Source organism: Tenrec ecaudatus, unplaced genomic scaffold, assembly GCF_050624435.1.
Source record: "Tenrec ecaudatus isolate mTenEca1 unplaced genomic scaffold, mTenEca1.hap1 Scaffold_424, whole genome shotgun sequence".
NCBI lineage: Eukaryota > Metazoa > Chordata > Mammalia > Afrosoricida > Tenrecidae > Tenrec > Tenrec ecaudatus.
In genome coordinates this window covers 225,056-249,845 of record NW_027459324.1, presented here as the reverse complement: position 1 = coordinate 249,845, position 24,790 = coordinate 225,056, and the positions used below count along the sequence as shown (strand labels likewise).

The 24,790-nt window shown below is 43.9% G+C and overlaps 1 protein-coding gene across 1 annotated transcript; it reads left to right on the top strand.

Moving 5' to 3' along the window:
- The first annotated feature begins 932 nt into the window (after positions 1 to 932).
- LOC142436583 (uncharacterized) lies at positions 933 to 23,464 on the top strand. Its single transcript, XM_075540143.1, has 3 exons — positions 933 to 965; positions 1,058 to 1,880; positions 21,331 to 23,464. Exons 1-3 carry the CDS (start codon positions 933 to 935, stop codon positions 21,363 to 21,365), a joined length of 891 nt encoding a protein of 296 aa, XP_075396258.1. The 3' UTR covers positions 21,366 to 23,464.
- Positions 23,465 to 24,790: the final 1,326 nt, after the last annotated feature.

Sequence of the window (24,790 nt, the reverse complement as noted above, 5' to 3'; positions counted from 1 at the left end):
GGGACGGGCTTTGGGCTTTGGGGAGTAGAGGGTTTGGGCTGGTGACTTTACGCCGCCACCCCTTGCTTCCCAGAGGGAATGGGACCGAGTCTGGGGGGTGGGTGGCAGGCAGCCCAGAGGGTCCTGAGGGTCCCGCGCCGCGGGGCCCCGCCCCTCCCTACCTTCTCTCCCCGTGTAGCACATAGGAGCTGCGGAAGAAGCCCAGGAGCTCGTTTTCAATGAGGGCATTGTAGATGATCTTCAGGTTGTAATTCCTCTGGGCGTCCAAGGTCCGGTTCAGCACCACCACCAAGACCTGGGTCTGTGGGTAGAGGAAAAAGCCGGCCACGGGCACGGCCCCAGCCACGCGGTCCTCGGCCACCTGCACCTTCTCGACGGCCACCCGGGAGGCGTGCAGCACGACGTAGCGGGTGGCGTTCCGGCACGCTATCTCCACGTTCACCTCGCCGGCGAAGGTGAAGTTCTCCATGAAGGCGGTGAGCATCAGATTGTAGTGCAGCGGCTTGAGGTGGCCCGACAAGCGCAACTGGGTCCAGGGGCGCCGCGGCTCGCGCTCCTCCTCCGATGGTGGCCGGGCGGACGGGGTCGCCGGCGTCGCCTGGCCGGCCGCTTCGGACGGCGCCGAGCCCTCGCCCGCGGGGTGGTTGCGCGGGGCGGCTCCCGGGAGGCTGGCGTTGCGGTCACGCGCGGGGGAGCCCGCGGGGCCGCCGTCGGCGCCGGGCGCGCCGCACTCGTCGAACCGCAAGCTGAGCAGCACGGCGAGCATGGTGACGGCGAGCAGCGCCACGAGGGACACGGCGAAGGCCACCACGAGCCGTTTGTGCACCGTGATGTGGCGCTCCGTGGTGCGGGGTCGCACGCCCACCGAGTCCGCCCACGGGTCCGAGGGCCCCCTGCCGCCCGGCCGGGGCGCGGCGGCGGCGGCCTCCCCCATGGTGGCCTGCGAAGGTGAGCGGCTCTCCGCGGCCCCCTCCTCTGCCCTCTTCTTCTTCCTCCTCTTCTTTTTCTTCTTCTTCTTTTCCTTCTCCTCCTCCTGCTCCCCCCGCTCGCCGTCCAGGGCCATCACGCCGCCTCCTCCGCCTCCTCCCCCGCCCTCCCCAGCACCCCCCGCGGGCGGGCGCCCCGAGCCCCCTCCGGCGCGGGCATCCGGCAGCGCACGCGGGCCCGCGGCGCGACGCCGCCTGGCAGCCGGGAGCCTCCGGCCCGCGCTCTCGCAGGACGGGCGCCGGCCCGGGGCGCGGGCCGCCCCGACTGCCCCCGGGAGCCCCGCCTCCCCCCCCCGGGCCGGGCCGCCCGGGGCGGGCTCGCGGACGCGCCCAACTTGGAAGGCGCCGCCGCCGGCCGCCGGCGCGCTACTTCCTGGGCGGGGTCCGGGCGCCCCCTGCGCGGCCGCCGCTCCCGCCGGGCCCTCCCCTGCGCCGCGCTCTCCGCGGGAGCCCGTCCGCCGGCCCCGGGCTGCGAGCCACTGCGAGGCGGACGCCGAGCGAGGGTCCCGCGGGGGGAAGTTAGGGCTCCCGCTTTCGCCCCCCACTCCGGTGTCGCCGGGGCGTTCAGTGCTCCTCCGGGTGGGCTGCGCTGGCGGCGGCGGCGGCGGCCCCGGGGCGCCCCAGACCAGCACCCCGCAGAAGGGCCCGAGAGGATGGCCAGGAGGGACCGACTGGAGCGCCGCCGCCGGAGGAAGTCCGGGAGCTTCGGAGCCCTTCCGGGAATCTGCCCTGGAGACTCCTTCTTCGCCACCCTGGACACTTTAAGCCGCGGTGGCGGCCAACGTCTCCAGCTTGCCAACCGGACAGCCAACCGCCCTCCCTGGTTTGGATGTGGCTCTGCCCTCCGCAGATGGCGAGTAAGCGCTGAGCGCCCGGCCGGGCCACCCCCTGCAGGTAGCTGGAGCTTCGGGCTGGCTTGGTATCCCCGTGGGGAGAGCTGGAGTGAGTGAGTGTGTGTGTGTGTGTGCGTGTGTGTGTGTGTGTGTGTGTGTGTGTGTGCGCGCGCACACAGGCTCGGGTCTATATTGCCAAAGCTACTCTAGCTGCCTTCAGGGACTGAACACCTATTACCCCACCCCCACCCCACCCGAACATCCCCCCCTCCCCTAGAAAGGCAAAGGAGGCGAGAGCGCTGGGCGGCAGGGAAGGCAGGAGAGGGGAGCGGCTGAAAGGCAGAGGCAGGCACGGGAGATTAGAGAGCTTTTCCCCGCTCTGTCACAGCAGACACCCACGGCCACAGAGGGGGTTGCTGAGCCGCCTGCAAGAACTACATTGTAAATCTTCAGCGAAACAAGCCCCGCAGCCACTCCTCTCCCGGAATCTCGAGCCCCACCGCGCTGTCCAAGGATCTGTATTGCCTTCGGAGGTGAACCCCCTGGAGGAAAAGAAGATCCTGTTGGGGAGATTTGGCCTGTCTCAGATTTCACATCAGGCTCACCAGAGGATTTGGAGAGCTGTATGTAAATTGAGATAAATTCTCCATAGACTGTCGACATATATTATACAGTATGATGTGTGCAGGTGTGCAGTACTAAATTGTGGTTAGCAAGGAAGCATTGGAGTCCTCTGGCTGTACAAGCTAGAGAGAGAATTTCCCTCCCGTATCTTTAGAGTTGAGAAATGATAAAAACATAATACCTAAACATAACATCCAGGACCGTATACTTGAGACAGAACAACAGGGTTCAGAGCCCCAATACTTCAGACTTGCTGGAGGAGTAAACAAAGCAATGCTATAATTGGTCGGCATTTTTTCCCCGCTTCACCCAGTCAAGATGACTCTTGTGCAGTTTTTCGGTGTTATCTTGAAGATTGTTACAAAAATGTGTTTGGAAATAAACTTTGTTAAGAATGGTTATAATAGGCCAATATTTATCAAGGCACGGAGCGGCGTTGGCTGGCTGTGGACACATGTCTGCACGGGGAAGTTCTGAACGGTGGTGCAGAGTTTCTATGAGTGTGCATGGGCTGTGCAGGAATAGCTCGAATTGGAAGAATATTCAGAGGACAGCCCCAATAAAATTAACATCCAGGAGGCAGGGGACTGGTGTTTAATAAAGCGAAGTGTTACTGGCTTTAGAGTCCATAAAAATAGTTTTCACAATATAAAGAGAATGAGAGAATTCCTCTTATATGTGTCTTTCAAGTCTTCAAATCCTCAAGGCATTTAAAATGAATCGATATTTATAATTAAATATAAAGTGTACTGATTATGTTCAAAATTATTTTCCTTACAAAAAGCAACATGTAGTGCTACTGCAGAGCTGAAAAGGTACGATGACCTTAAAATATGACCAAAAGACAAGAGATCAAGTACACATCAACTTTGTCCTAACAACAATTATAGAAATGCAGCCCATCGTGCTAAATCTCTTTTCCATTTTTCCCAGATGGAATACATGCCCAGTGCTATACATTCTAAATGTCCATTTAAGCTGCTTGAAAATGATGAAGAGAAAATGTTCTAGGGTGGCTTTTTAAAAGCATGTTGTATGTGGGCCGTTAGCAAAACCAAGGGAAAATGCCACATTCTGTTCAAGTTACTTTTTTCTGCTCTGTTTTTACATCGCTGTGCTCTTGCTGCCCATATGTATCTGGCTAAATGCATTGGAAGAAGCAAGGCGCAGCGTTACCTATTTTGCTTTCATAGCATCACACAGCAGGGGAACGGAATGGTGGGACCCTTCTCAGATCACCTGACCTCAGGTTTTAATCTGCCAATTCAGGTTATTGATCTGAAGTCCATGGATTCATCACACGTTGATGATCAGAAAGGTCTGGAACCATTCGCTGGGGTCTGACAGCCGCCACCTAATGAAGAAGTTTACACACTCAGTATTGCTAGTCGTCATGAAAAGATGGGGCACATTTCCGTTCTTTATGCCTTTTCAATGTGTTCATGTTCTTTTCAGTGCTACAACAAGGAAACTCTCAGATATTTTGAGATAAAGAATATATATGTACCAATTAGTAAAGGCTTTACTAAATGTGACTGAATTAATAAATGATTTTTTTGAAATTCAAGTAGACTGGACATGACCTCTTAATGCACTGATTCCCCAAATGTAGCCTCACTCAATAAATTGACTATCAAGGTCAAGTGTATGGATATTTCTGCCTTTCATATCAATGTTATAAAAGCATCCAAGTGAGGTTTTGTTTGATTTTATGGTGTTGTGTTTTCTGAAAGTGTTTTAGCACCCTCACCCTCAGAAGCAGGGTCTTTGGAAAAATAGTAATATCTTCTTAGAACCTGCTATTTCTATCCTGTGTTTCTGTTAGATTGTGTGTCCAACAAAAATATCAAGAAATAATACCCTGATATTTCTACCAAGGAATATTGGTGTTATGGGCCTTCTGTGTTGTGAGCCACTGGGATAAAGACACTTTTGACTGGGCCAGTTCTGGAGCCATGCATTTCCCTAGGGAAATATCGAGCTTTCCAAGTACATGATGTTTTTTCTCAGAAACACATTTATTTGTTTGAATAATATTATGATTTTTCCAGTGAAGTCAATTTTGTGGCCCTAGTTGACTTGTAAAAATGGAAACAGTCTGAATATTTAATATTCATGAGTCCAAAGAGAAGTTATTTTTAATTAAATTTATACTTCACCTTGTCCCTGTAAATGATCAAAATGAACTGCCTTTCGTGAATGTGCTGGCTTCAGAGCAGAGACTTTATGCTTTAATTGTTTACACCTGAGCTCTTTTTGCTCTCCTTTGGAAACTGGTTTGTATGGTGAGGTGCAATTTAAGTGCCCTTGGATTCTCGGCCCCTTCAAGTGCGATTACTGCTTCTCATCCAGAAGCAGCTGTTGCTCAGGAGAAAGAGCTAGATAGAGCCCGAGTCAGCCCCAGCTGCTTACACAACCTAAGTCCAGTGACTGAATGAGCTCAGTTTTGGGGGTGACTGACTGTGGAGAAGTGGGACTAGGCAAACGCTACTAGTTCTTAACTTTTATGAAAGACTTAGAAACTGATATATTACCCTCTCTGCTTTCAATAGATTTCTCAATTATCTCCATTGAGAAATGTTTAATTTTTACCTTTTTAATGGGTAAAGAGACACTATAAAATGTTTAATAGCAAATATGATATGGATTGAATTGTGCCCCCTCAAAAGAAAAGGTGGAAGCCCTCATCCTTGTATCGAAATGTGACCCTGTTTGGAAATGAGGTTTGTCACTTAGGAATGAGAGAGGACTCTGATTCCATCTGAGAGACGGTTTCTAAAAGAGGAGAGCAGGCGAGAGGATAAAGTCACTCGAGGAAGAGGGCCACCATGTAAAGATGCATTTCAAAGCCCAGTCACTGAGAAGCGCCCAGAGCCTGCGGAAACTGGAAGAGGAAAGGAAAGATCTTGCTCTAGAGCTGAGGGAGCATGGTTCTTCCAATACCCTGGATTTGAACTCCTAACCTCCACAACTAACTTCAAGACAATCTCTGTTCTTTAAGCCATCTATGTAATGGAGTAGTGGAGCAGAGAGGAAGGATCAAACCTTCCCCAAACTGGCAGTCAAACAGGGTCGATGCGTGTGCTGTGAGGGCTGAGTTCCTGCAGACCACACGCAATTGGGGACCATGCTGACATGAATATGGAGAAGCTGGTTACCGCCATGTGACAACAGAAAAATGAAAACACAAATTTGTTTGAATAATATTATGATTTTTCCGTGAAGTCAATTTTGTGGCCCTAGTTGACTTGTAAAAATGGAAACAGTCTGAATATTTAATATTCATGAGTCCAAAGAGAAGTTGTTTTTAATTAAATTTATACTTCACCTTGTCCCTGTAAATGATCAAAATGAACTGCCTTTTGTGAAATTGTGATGAAATTTTTATTTTGGAAAAATTCATATTATTGTCTGGTTTATTAATCTTTTCATATTGCACAACTTGTTGATTTCACATGTGGCGCCACTGCACCTGTCAGCAGTGGTGAGGGATTTCCACAAGAACGACCCTGGTGGGTAGAACGTTCCTCACCATCTTGAGGATGGAAAGAGAATTGGTTAAAATTAGCCCTAATATGGAAACATGGAAATGTCCATGATGTGAGTAGTTTGTCACTATAGATAAGGCCTTTGATTTAACTGGGAGTTGTCTGACTTCTGTTTGTTTTTAAAGATCTATGTGAATAGAAATTACATCTAAATGTCATTGTCTTTTGTTCCTCACATAAACATTGGTGAAACTATGGAATTGTCCCTTAATCCCTTAATGCATTAATATATTTACTTGTTGTAGGCCATTGAATCAATCTCAAGTCAAGTCAAAGCAACTCCATGGAGCCAAGTAGAACACGTGGTCGGGGTCCCTAAGCTATAATCTCTGGGGAAGCAAATCTGATTGCCAGGTCTTTTGTGGAGCAGAAGGTAGGTTTGAACTTTTCAAATAACTTTCAAGCTGTCATTACCCCACCCCCACTAGCATTGCTATAGAATTATTGAAAGTCTTCTGATTATTCTTACATCAAAACAAGGTTAAGTCTAAGCAGAAAATAGATGGGAAATGTAAGGAAAAATCTGACCAAATATCCAGGGTATTTCCCAATCAAGCATTGAAAACTATACGCACAGAAGAGATAACTGGGATCTCTGGAAAGTTATGTTTCCACCAAGGTGGGGTGTTGGGGGGGTCCTAATCAAGGAGGCCTGGTGGCACAACAATTAAATGCTTCACTGCTAACAGCAAGCTCTTTGGTTCAAACCCATCCAGTAACACCACAGAAGAAAAGACCTAGGAATCTGCTCCAGTAATGCATCCGGCCTAGCAAGCCCTATCGGGCAGTTCTGCTCTGGCTTACAGGATCACTATGAGTTGGAATCAACTCAGTAACACACACAGTTGGCTATAGTCCCTGGGTAGTGCAGTTACAGATACAGCTGCTAACCAAATCACTGACAGCGAATCCTCCAGAGGCATAGCAGAAGAAAGGCCTGTTAATGTATACTACCCCCTCCACCACCACCATCCCCCCAAAAAAACATTGATGAAGCACTGTGGAGCTCAGTTCCACTCTGACACTGGATCAATGACAACGTAAAACTTCAGTGTTTGCTCTGGGTTCTTTGTTTTATAAGCTCAGGAGGCAAACTCTATAAAAAGGCAAAGTATGTATTGTGGAAATCTTATATATTTATAAAGCTTGCAAGCATAATAGGCACCAGATTTTACACACAGAACAGAAATTGGGTCATTTTCTAGGGATACATTATGTTGAACTAGTCTGAACTAACTAGTCTACTAGCTGAAGAAAGGAAAACTATAAGATACCAACATATTTTTGTCATGAACTTAAGTTGTTCAAATACATAACTATGACAAGAATTAATTATATAAGAATTAGGTAATGGTAAAGGTTTATCGAGGACTTTCTCAAGCTGAAAGAACATTTCAGGCCTCCAACTGCAATGTTGAAAGATTGAATGGACAAAAATTCAACAAAACAAAGTAACAAAATAATAAGGAAGGAATCGAGAGCCAAAAAAACTGATCAACCAATGTTCAGTTCACGCCAGGAGAGAACAGCTGATCAAGAACTGACAGTACTGAAAAAAGAAGTCCAAGTTACACTGAAGGCATCAGCGAAAACAAGGCTCTGGGAATTGTGCAGTTAACAGATAGCAATTGAGCTGTTTTGTCAAACAGATAATACTGTAAGCACACATTCACCTACAGCAAGAAATGGGAAAGACAGACACCTGCTCCACTGACTGGGAAAGACTCACATCTGTGCCAGTTCCCAAGAAAGGTAATTCGGCTCACTCTGGCAACTATCCACCAATATATTAGTACAAGTAAGCTTTCACTGGAAATATCCTTAAGTGGGCATAGCAGTACATTGACAGACAACTGCCAGAGATTCAAGCTAGATTTAGAGAAAGGTGGAGAATGATGGATATTATGGCTGATGGCAGATGGAGCTTACAGAAAAGCAGAAAATACAAATAAGAAGTCAACCTGTGTTTTATTGATTACACAAAGGCATTCAACTGTGTGGATCATAACAAATTATGGATAACTTTGCGAAGAATGGAAATTCCAAAAGACTTCATATTGCTCCTATTGAGCCTGTGTGCAGACAAAGAGGCTGTACCAGAACAAGAGGATAGCGCATCGTTTAAAATCAGGACTAAGTTACTGGAAGGGCTGTATGCTTTCATCATCCTTACTCCATCTGTGTGCTCAGCCAGTAACCTGAGAAACTGAACTCAGGATTACAGGAAGGCACGTTAACAGCCTGCTATGTGCAGATCATGTACCCTAGCTGGTTAAAAGTAAAGAAGATTGAAAGCACGTACTGATGACTAACAAAGAACGCAGCCTTCAATGTGGATTTCCCTTCGGCATCAAGAAAACACAGGCCCTCGCAGCATAAGCAACACCATGATAAAGAGAGCAGTATGGGAGTGCCAACGATCTCATTTTAACTGAGTGCACCGTCAATGTCCACGGAAGCAGCAGGCAGGGAGCCAAACGACATACCGAACTGGGAATAGCTGTTGCAAAAGACCTATGAAAGGTGTTCAAAAGGCGGGTTCCTCTTTGATGACTAAGGGGAGCCTGACCACAGCCATGGTATTTTCAGTCCCTTGTGGTCAATGAATAAAGAAAACCGAAGGAAAATTGTTACCTTTGATTGCGGTCTTGGTGAAGATCATACTGTGGCCTATAAGAAGAAGCACACCGGTCCTGGAAGAAGTGCAGCCAGAAGGCTCCCTAGAGGCAAGCATGGTGAAATGTCACCTGACGCACATTGGACATGGTATCAGGAGAGACCCGATCAATGGTAACTTCGAACTTCAGTGTAAACTAGAGAGGCAGCAAGACAATGGGAAGAACCTCAGATAAAGCGGCGCCCCAGCCGCAGCACTAATGTGAAACAGAGCAATGCTGTGAGGTGGTGCGGCATTGCTGTACATGCAGTCCCTGTGTGTCAGAACCAGCTCCGCAACTAACAACACCGAGAACTTGCCACGTGCCCTATGGTTGTTGAGCGACTTTAGAATATCTCATTTATCGTGAAAATGACCCCAACAGGATCATTGCTACCATGATCCCTATTTGAAAAAAATGAGACTGAAAGAAATTAATGTGCCTAAACTAATTTAATTAGTTGGTGACTGTCTTAGGTTTCTAAGGCTCAGATCACATCATAAACTGTGGTTAACATATTAGTACAGAAATGTTATGCCATAATTCTAGAAGCTAGAAGTCTAATTCAATGTGTAGACCAGGCCATAGCCCTTCCCCCCCACTCCAAGTCTCTAAGACAGTGGTTCTCAACCTTCCTAAGGCTACGACCTTTTAATACAGTCCCTCACATGTGACCCCCTCCCAACCACATAATTATTTCTGTTGCTACTTCATGGCTGTAATGTTGATACTGTTACGAACCAGGCAACCCCTTTGAAAGGGCCCTTTGATCCCCAAAAAGGTCAGGACCCACAGGTTGCGAACTGCTACTCTTAAGATCTTTTGTTAAGAACCATATGGTCATATCGTTTGATGCAGAAAAGGCATTTGACAACATCCACCCCTTATTCCTGATGAAAACAATCAACAAAATGGGAATTAGATGGGAAATTTCTCAACACAATTAAGGCCATAGATTATAAACCAAAGGCCACTCTCTTCGTCAATGTAGGAAAGCGGCAAAGATCCCCGCCTAGTGAGTGGGAATCGGACAGAGACTCATCACTCTTATTATTCAACCTTGTGCTGGAATGATTAGCCAGAGCTATTGGACAGTCAAAGGAAATCAAAGAATGTGGATTGGCAAGGAAGAAGTCAAAGTCTCACTACTTGAAGATTATATGATTTTATACATAGAAAATCCCCCAAACATTCAGAAAATTGTTAGAAACAATCTGAGGAGACTCAGCAACGTGGCAGGATACAAGATTAACATACACATAATCTGATCCCTGTGTGCTAATGAGAGCAATACGGGAAGAATATGAGAAAAAGGAATCAAGTAAACAATACTAGTTACAATATCCACACAAACAATGAGACGTACTTAGGAATAAAGGATAAGCCTCACCAGAAAAACCTAGGACGTGTACAGCGAAACTATGCTTCTACAAGAAGCCGAAAGAGAACCACTTAAAGAATATTTATGAATACAATTGCAATTCAGATCCGGACTCCACATGCGTTCTTTAACGACATGAAGAAGACACTACTAACTTCATGTGGTAAGGAAAGATACCCAGGAGGTATAAAAATAAAAAATACTTAAGAAAAGCAAAGGAGGAGGCTTCGCCCTTCTGGACCTCACAACCCATTGTACAGCCACATTATCGAAAACGTCCTGGTACTGGCACAATGACACTGGTACATAGACTAGTTGAACCAAATAGAGATGCCAGAAATAAATCCTTCCACCTAAAGAAAATTTATCTTCAAAAAAGGTCCTAAAACCATCAAATGGCATTAGATAAATTAGATTTCCATTTTGTAGAAGAATGAAACAAGACCTGTCACCCCATGAACAGAAACATACTTAAGATGGATCAAAGACCTAAAAGTAAAACCCAGAGCCATAAAGTCATCGGTAAGAAATCAAGCTGAGAATAAAAATTCCATAGGACCTGGTAATCTCGCTGCTGGGTGTAAATCATAAAGAAGTAAGAGCCGTACCAGGAGCAGACATAAGCACATCCATGTTCAATGCAACACTGTAAGCTGGAACAAGAAGATGGAAAAAACCTAAGTGTAGAAGAACGGATAAAGAAACTGACACAAACACACAATAGAATAGTATGCATCACTAAAACTACCAACACCAAACCACAAATCATGTCCTGGCATATGGAACTAGAGAATATGATGATGCATGAAATTAGCCGTCACAGACGGAGAAGTGTGATATGAGACCACTCTTATAACGAGGGGGGAAACCAAGACGAGGACTTCCATGCTAAAGGGAACAGGCTTTGGAATTTGGGAGGCCATGGAGGAAAGACAAAGCAATGGGCTAGGCTGTTAACAGGTGTTTCATTAGGTGAAATGGAATAAGGCGGTCCACAAGAGGGAGAAGAGAAATCGAGTGGATGAAGGGTGAACTATTGGGACTTTGATTAGTAGTTTAAATTGTTGAATACAAAGTTAGTGATCTGAAAATTAAACACGCACCTAATTTACAATAAATATTGTTTCATGAGTTTTCAAAATTTTTAAAAAAATTAACATTTTTAAAATTGAAAAATTCACGGGTTGTCAGATGCATCCTCACATGGCTGCCCTAAGTCCGTGCTGCTCCTCTTTTACGAGAACACCAGCCACACAGGATTAGAACCCACGCTGCTCCAGGATGACCTCATGCCAACCGAGGGCGTCTGCAAGAATCCTATGTGCTAAAAAGCTACCGTCATACCTAGCAAGGGTTAGAACTGCAACATACCTTTGTGAGAGCCCTTTTCAATCAACAGCTGTGGCAATGCTCAGATTCCAAATCAGGTCATGTTGTTCTGTAACTTCTACAGGTAACCATAATGCTATCCTGTTCTCAGAAAGGTAAGCAACTGTAACAAGTCTGAGTGCATAGCTGAAACTCTTTATATAACTTATGAAGTTGGTGAGACACTGAACTAGGAGTGTAGGGCAGAACCAGACAGCTCTGAGCTCTACTCTTACTAGCGTACAGAAGTGCTACCTGGGTGTTTGTTACGTGAAGTGAATAAATAGAGAATAGTGTAGTGTGACCCTCCGCAGAATAATTATAATTTTATAAAATAATGATTATAGAAAGCACAGCATTATCCATCCTGGATTGAGAACTAAGTAGTTGAAAGAGTTGACGATAGCTTATTTTCATACTGCAGAACAAGCAGTTTATGTGCTTTACAAATCTTAACTTGTGGATGCATTAAAAATATTCCCCTTTGACCCAAGATGGTTTGACAGATCAAATTTACACGATTTGAACGGCGCCTCACCACTTTCAAACCACAGTCAGTATCTGCATAAAAGACATACTGAGTGTAAACGCACATAAAGGTGAAACACATCCTGCTTTAGTGCCTCCACGTACTCTAATCTGTAAATGTTAATCTTTCTTACAGTAATTTATCCCATCTCTTTACATTAAGAGAAAAAAATCATCACAGCCCCTTATTTGATATATAAATATAACTATACTAAGTAGAATATTAAATCTAGCTATCAGATGATCATTGTGGATAAATTGACAAAAATATGGTGAATTAGTGTAGTATTAAAATACAGCTAACATGGAAGTCATATGCCTAGGTGTGATTTTTTTAAAAGCTGATTTTGGCACACGGTGTCTTATTTTTAATATTGTAATATTAAACCCTGTTCTTGCATAGTCAGCTTCCTGGTCAAGGACATTTTAATGTCTGTGTCAGAAGCAGACTTTCTGCTAGAAAATAGTTCATGATGAACATGCAAAATAATGCTAAAAATTTAAATCACATTGTCAACTACACTAAATTCCTACCGGGATACTAGGCAAAGGAGTTGTACTTAGATGTCAGTCCACTATGTCTGTGTGAAGGTGCAGAGGTGGAGTCCAACCTATCCCTCAGGTCACAGCCTGAGGATGCCTCATTAGGGTATGGCCTTTTGCAAGCGAGGCAGGAAGAACTCCCTCTCTTGCCCTTGACTGGCCTCCTTGCTGGGACTCTGCCTGCCACCAAGGGCAGCACCCTGTGGTTCTCCAGAGAACTGTTGGCGCCCCACCTTGCTTCCGTCGACCTTGGATCCCAGTGTTCACAGGCTGATGTCCCTGCGTCCCGCTTCACTTTTCGGTGTCATCAGTCTTGGGCTACCAGAGTCTGAAGAGGACCACGGACGTTGGTTGGACTGGGCTGGAATGATTTCTTAATATATAATTTTATCTTGATAGAAAGTTCTTTTTATAAATATCTGAGTGTCACTGGTTTTGTTTCTCTAGACAACTCAGCCTAACACAGGAATGAATTATTGTGTTTTTTCCCTCTTCAAGTTTTAGGTCTGTGTGCAAATAGCATAGTTCCTTCCCTCGGAACTGAAGAGCAGCTTCTGGTTCACTCCATCTCTTTGCGCATAGTCAGTAAAGCTTGTGCATAGTCAGTAAAGGGAAACTCTTCCTTTCAGCTCATGATACCCTAATTCAGAACCCATCTTCAGTCTCAGGATTGGATACTAAGACTACACCAAATTTGTTTGAGACACACATTGTTTTCTGAGAACATTTCCACACACCCAGAAGGCACTTTTCAATGGCTTAAAAAGAAAGTAGGAATTTGGGAATGCAGAAATATTCCTGAAACTCGAACATTTAGACTTTTGGCTATGGGGTATTATTACAAATATTAAAAATCTCACTAAAAGGATCTTCAAAAAGTTCATGAAAAAATGGACTTGAGAAATAATGGAATTTTCCCAGGAATGTTTGAAAGGCCCCCAGCTCATATAATATGTTGTTACACTGATTGCCTTTTATATTAAGAAACTAAGTGCTGGGGACTATACAAAACGTAAAAGTGCAATGATCATCATTTATATGCCAAACAGTTGACCAGTTTATATCTGTACAAAGTCGTCCCTGCAAAAGGGATCCACAGAAAATGCAAACTGCTGACTCTTGAAAAATAACCAACTGTGTCATAAAATGAAGCATTTTTCCTCTCAACAGTTTGTGGGAGGGGAAAAGCAATGCACCTGAAGGAGACGATTTGTGAATTATTAAATAAAAGTTGACCCGTTCATAAAATTGGTTAATTCTCAGTATAGGATTTATTATGTAAGTCTTCCTTGTATATTCACTTTAGTCATTTTTCTCTTTAGTGCCACCTTGTGGGTTCGCCAGTAACAATAAATACGTAGTTTTTAGTCTCTGGGGTTTGGGGGAAGTTTTTGTCTTCTGCTGTGTTTAAGCTAGTCTTCATCGTGGTGTGGTAAACTCGGCCATTCGTGTCCTCAGACAGCCTCTGCACCAGAAGGTATGTGCCATACCTCTGCAACTGGCCCTTCTGGAGACCAGGATGATTTCTCAGAGATCGGCAATATTGGAGTCTATACAAAAATCGATGTTAATTTACAGGATAATCACCAAACTTATCTTGGATAACATAACTGGCCAGCTCGGACGTGATTTTTCCATAAGAAAAGTGTTTTCTCAATTCAGTATCATGATGTTTCCAACAGTGTCCCATGAGAATTGATTCTAGGTAATTCGCAGCGCTGCTTAATCCTGTTGTAGAAAAGCTCTGGTATCTGATTTCGTCGCTAAGGCAGCTTACTTCTAACATGAGATTGCATTTGCATTGAGTTATCATACTCAGGTTTTTTTTTTCAATTATGCTGCTGCTATGAGAGAAGAAGGAAAAATTCCACACAATATATTGAATGTCTTTTTTCAGACATACAGGAAATATATATTCCCTAACACGACGGTCCTCAACCTGTGGGTTGTGACCCCTTTGGGGGGTCAAACGGCCCTTTCACAGGGGTCGCCCAATTCATAACAGTAGCAAAATAACAGTGATGAAGTAGTAACGGAAATAATTTTGTGGTTGGGGGTCACCACAATGTGGAACTGTATGAAAGGGTCGCGGCATGAGGAAGGTTGAGGGCATAACATTTTCTACATATTATAATAATCTTTTAAATTGTCAAAGAAAAATCCATGGCTTATCCTCTTTAAAAAGTGAATGTAATCCACATGTGACCTCCTCCCTGGGAGATGGACAGCAGAGAAGGGGGGAAGGGAGACTCCGGATAGGGCAAGATATGACAAAATAACAATCTGTGGATTATCAAGGGCTCCTGAGGGAGGGGGGAGCGGGGAGGGAGGGGGAAAAAAAGAGGACCTAATGCAGAGGGCTTAAGTGGAGAGCAAATGCTTTGAAAATGATTAGGGCAAAGAATGTACCGATGTGCTTTATACAATTGATGTATGTATATGTGTGGATTGTGATAAGAGTTGTATGAGCCCCTAATAAAATGTAAAAAAAAGAAAAAAAAAGACAAACGTAAAAAAAAGTGAATGTGTCTGAACTTACTGCTGTGGGTGTATGTGGACACTTTTTGAAATTGTATTTTTGGAGTCATTTAAGAGAAAGTAAAAATCATGTATAGTCTGGTTACTTGGAATGTGTAAATGCTCAGAGTTGAACTCCTCCTAACCTATTAACATTTGAAGGTTGGGCCATGTATTATTCAAAAAGTAATTTTCCCTGGATCTGCAATAAGGCCTCGGACCTGACCTATAACCGGAATGTCTTAAGCTACTGGTTATCAATGCTGGAAGCACACCAACAAAACAAGAAAATGTAAGTATTTTTCTAGGCTTGCTAAAGTCTAATTACAGAACTAGGACACAGTCCAGTCAAACACTATCAGTAAGACTGCAAACCCTTCGAATATAACTCCCTACTCACCTTTGATCTTGATCAAGTCTCACACTGTGCTTCCAGAATTAATACATTGTGTTTTCCATTTCAGGAACTTTAATTGTTCCATTTTGCCCTCATTGTTTCCCACAGATTTCGTACAGGAACAAATTTAAAGATACCTTCAAATGATGTCAGTTACGTTGTTCTCGATTTATCCTGTGCTCGGAAAGTTGCTTTGAAATCCAAACCTAAAATCAAAAACCCCGGAGCTAGACTCCTATACCTTGGACCAAGAAGAGTGCTGAGCAGTTTTTCCTTCATGCTTCAACTTCAGCATTGACATTAGAAGCCTATCTTCTTTCTCGCCCTTACGACCAGCTAGGAACAGATATAAATCTCTCAGCAAATTATACCCTAAGCTTCAGAAACTGCTATGTAAGCCATCTAGAAAACCCATTGAGCAGATAGGGACTGCTGAACTGCAGTGATGAAGTTCTATTTTATTTATGGTAAATAGATACAGGAAACATATTTCATATCTTCTCTGTTACAGATTTCAAGTTGGACAGATCCTAATTGGATTACATTATAGACCAACAGACTTCTACTTTAAAGTCAAATGGCATGTATGGTCTCTGTTCAGTTCCTCTTAAAGTCTGGCTGCACAAAATATATTCCTGACATTCTTTAGCATCTTGGTTCCTTTAATCTTCCAAAGTGGAAAGTGATGAATTTTGACTTGTTCTTAAAAGCGCTAACATTCAACTAGGAAAACTCAGTAAGTGACACCTATTAATGTTCCCTTTTGTCTTCTAGACAGAAAATCAAAGCTATTTAAAGTAAAAGATACACTTAAAATCAATGTGTGCCCACAAGTTAGCATCAATGCTTACAAACCCTCTCTGTGATCATTGTGTCTTATTTGCGTATATATTACTTTATGTATCTAAATCTATGAATAAGAGAGAGGTATCATTTGATGAGAAAGGAATACATGTTTCCATAGGGTCTGAATAGAGACTCTGCTGACCTGTAGTATTATAAAATACTGCGCCACTCTTCCATTTTCAGTTTTTGCCAAGATAGCCAAATTAAACTGATGTGATAATCATCCAAATATATAATTGTAAAACCATGATTGTAGAATCATTTCTTTCTAGCTCCATGAGATTTACCTCTGGTAATTCTGTTTAATGTTCAGAATTCTATAGCAGTTCTCTTGAAATATTCTAAGCAGAAGCTATACCTTTTAGGGTATGCAAATAGTTGCTTCCCAGCAACATTATAATCTATAACCTGTATTATGACTTGAGCAGAATGAGCCCTCCGTTTTGATTGCCTATGGCTCAAAGTGTTAATGTTCTTGAACTGCCTTGTCTGTTATTAGCTAGTTGAAATTGCACTAACCATGAGAATTAATTATGGTCTGCATCTCCCCTCTCTTCAGTAGGCTTTGTCTGCACCTTCCTAGCTGAGAGGGGAGCTTCTGCTACGAAGAATGACAGACTCCCACTGCACACCTTCCCTACTGTCTGCTCCCCAACTCCAACAGTAATCCGGCCTGAGGACCTTTATATTCCGGTGTTACTTCTGAGTTCCTTAATTACTTTCCCCCAAACTGCTATGTTCTCCAGTGTTTTCTCTAGAGGGAAAAATGAAGATACATAGGCACAGGTGTAAATGTCAGACTTCATCATTTATTTATTGAAGATCACTTAAGAGCAATCTGTAATTTCTTCCATAACCTCAAAATGGGTTTCTCTCAGCCACGTAATCTCTCAGGGAAGCGTTTGTTATGAAATGATCACCTGCTTTTGCAAAGTCCCGGGAGCTTTAAGCTGAATGCCTCTCATGTACCAGTCGCTGAACAATTGACGGCATGATGACTGAGTTGGGCAGCTGCCCGTTAGGTTAGCCATTTGACACCAGCAGCCACTCCATCCAGGAAGCTGAGGCTGTCTACTGTAGCGAGTTGACGTCTCATGAACCCAGAGGACCAGTTGTATCCTACTCTACACAGGGCCACTATGACTTGGAATTGACTCGATGGTTTGGGATATAGTTAATAGGCAATAAACAGGCCAACAACCCAATAGTGATTTGACTAGAACGAGTCAGCAAACTGCGCCTCTCAAACCATATGTCGTTTTATGAGTAGGCATGTGTGGCTCTGAAGTAACAGAAAATTGTAAAGGATTTTGGATAGGGTTCAGATAATTGTGATTTCATTTGTTTGTAAAAGTATCTTTTTGGCTCTTTGATTTTTAATGGTGTGGAACAGGATTGGCTGTTCTGTCTCCACAGTTTACCAACCTCTGGACAAGAAGATCATTTCCATACCCCTTGGAGTTCAGTCCTGTACCGTCAACATCTAGAAAAATGTAGCCACTAGCCACTGTTTCTCAGAAAAGCATTACCACTTCCCTGGTACCTGTTAAGCAACTCGGAAGAAGAAGAAAATGTGCAGGGAAAAAATGTCCTGAGGAAGTCTAAAATTGTTAACAAAACCCTTCTTCCACTTTGCCTTCCCAATACACAAGATCCTGTGTGGAGTGGGGATTTTAAGTAATATTTAGAAATTACTTTTCCAACTCTCATTATAGAGTGATGTAAACCTTATGGAAAGTAGTTTGGCAAATGCTTGTCAAATTCGCCAAAGTAAACAGCTGCAGTGAGATGTTTGAGACACCTTGTATCATAAATGTTAACAGAAACCTCACTTACTAGACTGCAGGCTGTTCAGGGGTGAGGAATATGTCAAAGGGGCTTCAGGGGTTCGTAGGAAAATGGAATAAAGAGGCATGTTTATTTATGTATGCACAAAGCAAGCACTCCAGGGCATCCCAAGCCCTTAGTACATATACGTTACATGAGTGAAGTCAGTAGTGCTTATCATCAGTTCCCTTGGCCTTCTGGCTCCTTCACTGCCTTTGCTTTGCCACATCCTCTCGGGATGCGTGCCTGCTGCAGGCGCTCTTCACCTCGGACGTCTACCGCCCGTCCCAAGGAACCGCCTTTGGGGGGCGATCTCATCACTAAGGTGCCTCTTCTCCAACCCCGTCAGAGATTTGGCACCAGAATATTTATTGAAAGCAGTTCCACCTATTTTGGGAGGAGACAAGCTAACAGAAATGACAGCATTGTCCCTGAATGAGCCAGTAAGTCAGTAGGATCTAAATTAGTATCAGATCCTCGAAGTTTCAAATTTTGAAACCAAAGTGAATGTGTTTTCCCACATGGAGGATGTGACTAGATGTTGGAACACGTTAGGCATTACAAAATGAGCTACACTTCACACGGGACTTAAACTCTGAAATAAAGACTATAAGGTAACAGGCACCTGCGGTGCAATTTACTCCTAAACAGTACCTCAGACTTACTACAATAATTGGTAAGTCAGCTTTGTGTGCCTGTTTCATTATACCAATATGTATGTTTAAATGCCACATGTAATACATAAACAATATTTTTAATTACGTTAAAATTGGGTCAATAAAACACTCAAGTAATTTGACTACCTTTCCCCCACCCCGCCATATGCTTGAAATGAACTTGTATGTCACTGAAGACTTCAAGTTCGCTTCAATGTTCATTGTTTAGCCACTCAGACCAATGTTTATTACATCTAAAGACTGGGGAGTCTGGAGGGGTTTTGTGCGTTTATTTTCTCTAATGGAAACTTTTTTTTTTAACCTGCCCTCTCCTATGTATCCCCTCCCCCTTTCCCCATGCCTGTTGCTGGCCTCCTCGCGGGCATCAAGTCGTTTTTTGGTGCCCAAGCCACATTGCTCCTTTAGTTTTGCATATAACAATGGAGATTAAATATGTCAATTTGTAATATCGACAGCCTAAGATCTCTAGATTTGTCCATGTCTTTCTGTGCGTAAGAGTGTTACTGCTCCTTGTTGATGTATAAGATTCCATCGTATGAATGTACCAGAACTTGTTTAGCCATGGCTCTGGGGTTCGGGGGTTGGTTCTTTGTTTTTGCTATTGCAGAAATCGCGGCAAGAAGCATGGGTGTACTTATGTCTGTTTGTGTTTTCCTCTTAATTTCTTCGTAGAAGTTGGAGAGAGGAGAGAGATTGCTAGGTCAGGTCATAAGGGACTTGGCTTTGCGTGTGCTGATGGCCGCACGCGTCGCGCTGGCTTCCGGCACGGCGCCCCCCTCCCACCAGCAGGGTTACAGCGTTCCTCTTGCTCTGCATCCTCTGCAGCACTTCTTAATTTCTAGTTTATTGAATTTTTTGAAAAGTGATGGTGTGCGATGGAAACTCATTGCTTTCATTTGTATTTCTCTCATTGCTAATGAGCTTAACAATTCTTCATATGGTTCTTGGCCACCTCTGGGTCATCTTTGGTAATGTTTGGGGTCATGGGATGAAGTTTGGCTCTTGTTTCATTCTCCTGCAGGTGAAGATCCAGTTTTCCAGCATGATTCGTTGAAAAGCTGTCTCTCACTCATTTAATAGGTTGTAGTTTTTATTTAAAAATGGAGGTGTCTGTATATACGTGGTTCTTCTTCTGAGGTGTCTATTATCATCCATTGGTCTTCCTGCCATTGTGCCAGTCCCAGGCTGCGTGTTAGCATGGCAATAAAGTAGGTTTGAAAGGCTGGGAGTGAAAGACCCACTTAGCTTTGTGAAAAATTTGAATAGTGTCTGTGGGTGTGTGTGTTTGTCCTAGGTTCCTTTCTCTCTCATATAAATTTGGTAATTAGTTTTTCCATTTCTTTGAAAATTTGTGATGGAATTTGGATCACAAGTGCACTGACTTTGTAAAGTATTTTGAAAATGTTGATATTTTCACAACATTTAGTCTGCCTCCCTTTTTAAATAACACTGCTGCTAATTTACTATTGTAGTTGTATGATGTCAAAATAACTTGCTAATACAGAAAGCTTAATTTAAAAATATGCTCACTGGCTTACTAACCTAGGATTCATGGACTACTTCTACTTACATTTTAATGTTACATAATTTTGCTATTGCTTTGAAACCGTTGAGCCAACCTCTCCAATAAAACAAATCGCCAGACTCACTTCCATCGAGTCAACTGCTACTCGTACCAACCCTTGAGATTCTGAACCTATAAATCTTTAAGGAAGTAGAAAACCTCATCTTTCTTCCACAGATTGGTACCTTTAACTGCTGACGCGGTTAACAACCTGACACAAAGCCAACTACACAGACCTCTAACAAATTCTTCATCACAGTCGCTTGCATTTGCTGCATGTGCCACTTGAAGGCATTGGAAAGATAGCAAGCCTTTTGTTGCATTAAATCTGTGTTTCCCGAAGTAGGTAGTACATCCCCTGGGGATGCTGGACTGCTGCAAGTGATTGGAAAAGTCAGACACCTGCGCTTTATCCTGGATTGTGTGCTATTGTGGCAGGAGTTGTTTGCTTTGGTTTTGGGGGTGCTGTTTTTGGTTTGTTTTTTCCTGAACACAGGGCAGTAGGCCAAAGAAGTTTGGGAACCTATCCTTTAAACTCACTTGCCTGGAGTCTTCTCTGACTTCTAGGACCCTGTAGAACTGAAACCAGAGGGTTGCCTAGGTTGAAAATCCTTTAAAAAATAAAAAAGCAGGCTGCCGTATGTGCGTTAACATCACTGTATTTCTACTTAGGAGCCGAGCACTTTAGTCACTGCACTACCAGGGCTCCTATAGTAAACCCTTAGCCATCAAGTCTATTCCTACTCATGGTGACTATCCAGAGGGAGTAGAACTGCTCCTATGGGTTTCCAAGGGTGTAAATCTACACAGGAACCCAGTGCCTCACCTGCTCCTAGAGAATAACTGGCAGGTTAAAACGGCTGACTTGAGGGTAACAGCCCAATACACAACATATTAGGCCACCAGGCCTCTTCTTCTTGCGATAAAGTAAGGGTAAATTTTAAAAACCATATGCATCTGTTCTGAGTTGTCTACAAATGCTTAAAGATACAGAGTCTACCTGTAGTCGTAATGCCTTCCTCTCTGTCCCGCAGGAAAAGCAGTCCAGTGCTTGTCTGGGCTTGCCTAAAGAGTGCATCGGAGCTGACAAGAAGGCAATCTGGCAAAGTTCAGGACTCTAAGGAGGGATGCCTGAGCAGATCAGAGGACCAACAGCATCAGATGAATGATGACGTATGAGGACAAGGAACCAAGTCTCTTAGGAAGACACAAATATGCAAAGGGAGGACTTCAAATTAACTTTGTGGAGTCAAGCTGTAAGTGGAGGTAAAGATGTAATTTCATAGTTTTTAACAAATATAGATACAAACTCCAGATCACTAGCATCGAGTTAATTCTGATTCATAGCAACCCTAGATGACAGAGTAGAACTGCCCCTTGGGGTTTCTGAGCCTGACAATCTTTGCTGGAGCATACAGCTTCGTCTCCCTGGAGCTGCTGGTGGAGTGGAACTGCTGACCTTGTGCTTAGCAGCTCGACATGAAGCCTACTCTGCCACATGTAACTAAGACACACACCGAGAGATGGTGCGTACATCCACTAAAATAACCTGGAAGCAGCAACATTGCCGAAGCAATGAGAAGAGTTAATGGCCAAATCCTGGTTTCTAAATATCTCTCCGTACTAAAGAAATCAAGATCACTGGAGGTTCCAACGGTGGGTCAAAGCAGGAATGAAGTGAGATTTTAACATCTTGGTATGCCACGGAGTCAGTGAGCTCAAAGAACGATGTGAACATGGCCAAAGAACACAGGAGCCACCTGGAAGGTAAGACAATTGATGCAGCACAATGAAGCGAGTAATGGATAATAAATTCATGAATAAAAGAGAAATCTGTTTGTCCACACTGATATATACAAATAGAAAAGGAAATGCTTTCTTAGCTTAGAATGCCAGCTAATCAAGGTACCGGGAACTCAGCAAGAAACAACAATGATGCGAAATCTAGTGCTTTAAAGTGAGACACAACTTTACTCCGTCTTAAAGTATCTTCAGACAAAATTGTTACCAATTGCAAAAAAGAAGAAAACTTCATAGTGGAGAACCCTAATTTAAAAACACCATTTGAATCAAATGATAAAAATGAACACTTGTTCATTGTCATCAAATTGATTCCACTTGTGGGGGCCCCATGGATGCGATGGGCTCTAGGGCCTCTCAGACACAGGTTGTCCGGCCTGTTCCTCTGTGGTACTATTAGGTGGTTTTGAACCGCCAACTCTGGTTAACAGTCAGTGCAAGCCAAACCATTAAAACTCACCTAATGAGATGCAGTAAGAATGCATCCTAATTCTGGTATTCCAGGTAAAACTGCATTACCTTGACCTAACAGAATACACATCAAACAAAACTGGAGGGGGTTTCTATAATATCACTGGCCTTCACAAACGTCAGGGCCATGAACGTCAGAGAGACAGAGGAGCTACTTCAGACTGACGGAGGCTGAGAAGACATGACACCTGAGAGTAATGCGATCCTGAAGTGACCATTGTTGCTGCAAGCACATTACTGGAATAATTGGCATATTTTGAATTTGGTCTCTGGGAGAAGGTTACTGAGTTAGTTTATTGTGCCAGCCTGGCCTATAAACACATGTGGGGTTAATTGAAGGACAGAGGGATAAATGGCTCGGTGAACCTTGCCTTTAGAGTTCTCGAGTCTCTTGCTTTCTAATGGTCAGACCAATATGTAGCTGCCTTAGCCAATTCCCTGCTTCAGCTGGCAAGGCTCACTTCCTGCAAGACATCCCCAAGAAGAAGCCACATGGATCTACCCCAATGCAGCCCTGGGTGCTGGAGCACCCGTGTAGAGACCCCTGCCAGTGCTGAGACGCTTACACATTCACTGACTCCGCTTTCCTCCTGCAGTCGGCGTCATAGTGTGTGTTCTGTGAGATGGAGGAGGACTTTGTGGATTGGTATTGGACATCTGGGTTAGTGGGTTAACGTTGGACTTGTGGACTTGGGCAGCACTGGGCTGGGATGTTCTCTTGATGTGCACTTAACCTGTATATGAAACTCTGTCTTATGCATGGTTGCTATGGCTTTGTTTCGCTGAAGCACCCAGACTAACGCGGTTACTGGGCAGATCATCATGCTGTGCTATTCATACAACGCTTCTATCAGGATGGAATTATTGAAAATAAAAGTCTGTTTGGCAAGCCTCTCTGCTTGCTCATCAGTATTATTTTTAGGTGCCCCTGTGCTGCTAGGAACAGAACATTGGTAGAGCGGCAGTAAGGAAAGCGGGAGTAAAGTGGGGGAAAAGGTGAAGCGGTCATGTGGCAGCCATCCACCGACTAATTCACAGTCAAGTTTTTGCTTTCACTCACTTTCCTGGTGTCTTGCAAGTACATTTCCACCATAAGAAAGCCTGTGTAACCATTTTAAACACCGAAAAAGACTTATTTTGAGAGTATGTTTTCCTTCCTGTTCTTCACGAATTTATTTTTAGAGACATCGTTTATTATTCTGGAAGAGGCCACGCTAAGCAGCAAATTGCTAGACCACTCTCCCAGCCCCATGAATCACCTGCGAGCACCGACGGAGGAAGGGGTAACTTGGGGCGTTAGCGTTAGCTGCTAACTACCAAGTCGGTAGTTTAAAACCACCAGCGGTTCATAGGAGAAAGATGAGCGATTCTATTCCCACAGTTACATTCCCAGAAATCCACATGGGCAGTTCTATATTGTCCTATAGGATCGTTGTGAGTCACAATGAACTTAGTCACTGAATTATGAGACAGGGAGTTTAGTTTGGTCTTCCTAGCTTTCTTCATCCCATTCATTTACCTCACAGGCCTCTTCTTCTTTATCCGTCGTTTCCTCCTCTCTTCTCTTCACCAAAACCAAAACTCACCTGCATTGAGTTGATGCTGACTCAGTGTCCAGACAGGACAGAGTAGAACTGAGAACTGAATTTTTGAGACCAACTCTTTATGGGAGTAGAAAGCTCCACCCTCCTCCCACAGAGACTGATGGTTTTGAACTGCTGACAATGCAATTAGCCCCCATCTCATAACCACTACACCACCAGGCCTCCTTTTCCCTTGACCAGAGATGTAAAAATGCTTCTGAGACTCATTCAAAGAGAGAGGCCCACCATCAACATTTCTTGACCTATACTCTATTCCAAACCCTCCCTTAAAGCTGTGAGAAGAAAGGAAATCAGGGTGGTAAGCATCCCCCCTCCTTTTCGTTCTCTTTTGTTCGGTTTTCTAAATTTTCTCCCCTTGCAATTCAAGTCAGGGCTATAAAACAGCCTGCCACTCTGAAACACCACTTGTCAAGAATGTGAGAAATTGTTGAAAGAAAACTTTAGAAGATCTAAATTCAAACCACCTTGACTGCAATTAAAATCGCCACCATTCTTTAGTAATGACAGGTGGAGTACAAAGGAAGCAGCAATGACAGCCACAGAGCTTTCTAAGACCTGGAACAATATCCACAAATCAGGAGAAACAATAGACTCACAGTCTATCTGGTGAGATATTTTA

What these genes read in the sequence shown, in the direction of transcription:
- LOC142436583 (XM_075540143.1), top strand. Translation starts at nt 933, where the DNA reads ATGGTGGCCTGCGAAGGTGAGCGGCTCTCCGCG. An exon ending in AAGGTGAGCGGCTCTCCGCG is followed by an intron (nt 966 to 1,057) that starts GCCCCCTCCTCT and finishes CTCGCCGTCCAG; the next exon opens with GGCCATCACGCCGCCTCCTC. An exon ending in GGCCGGGCCACCCCCTGCAG is followed by an intron (nt 1,881 to 21,330) that starts GTAGCTGGAGCT and finishes TCTGTCCCGCAG; the next exon opens with GAAAAGCAGTCCAGTGCTTG.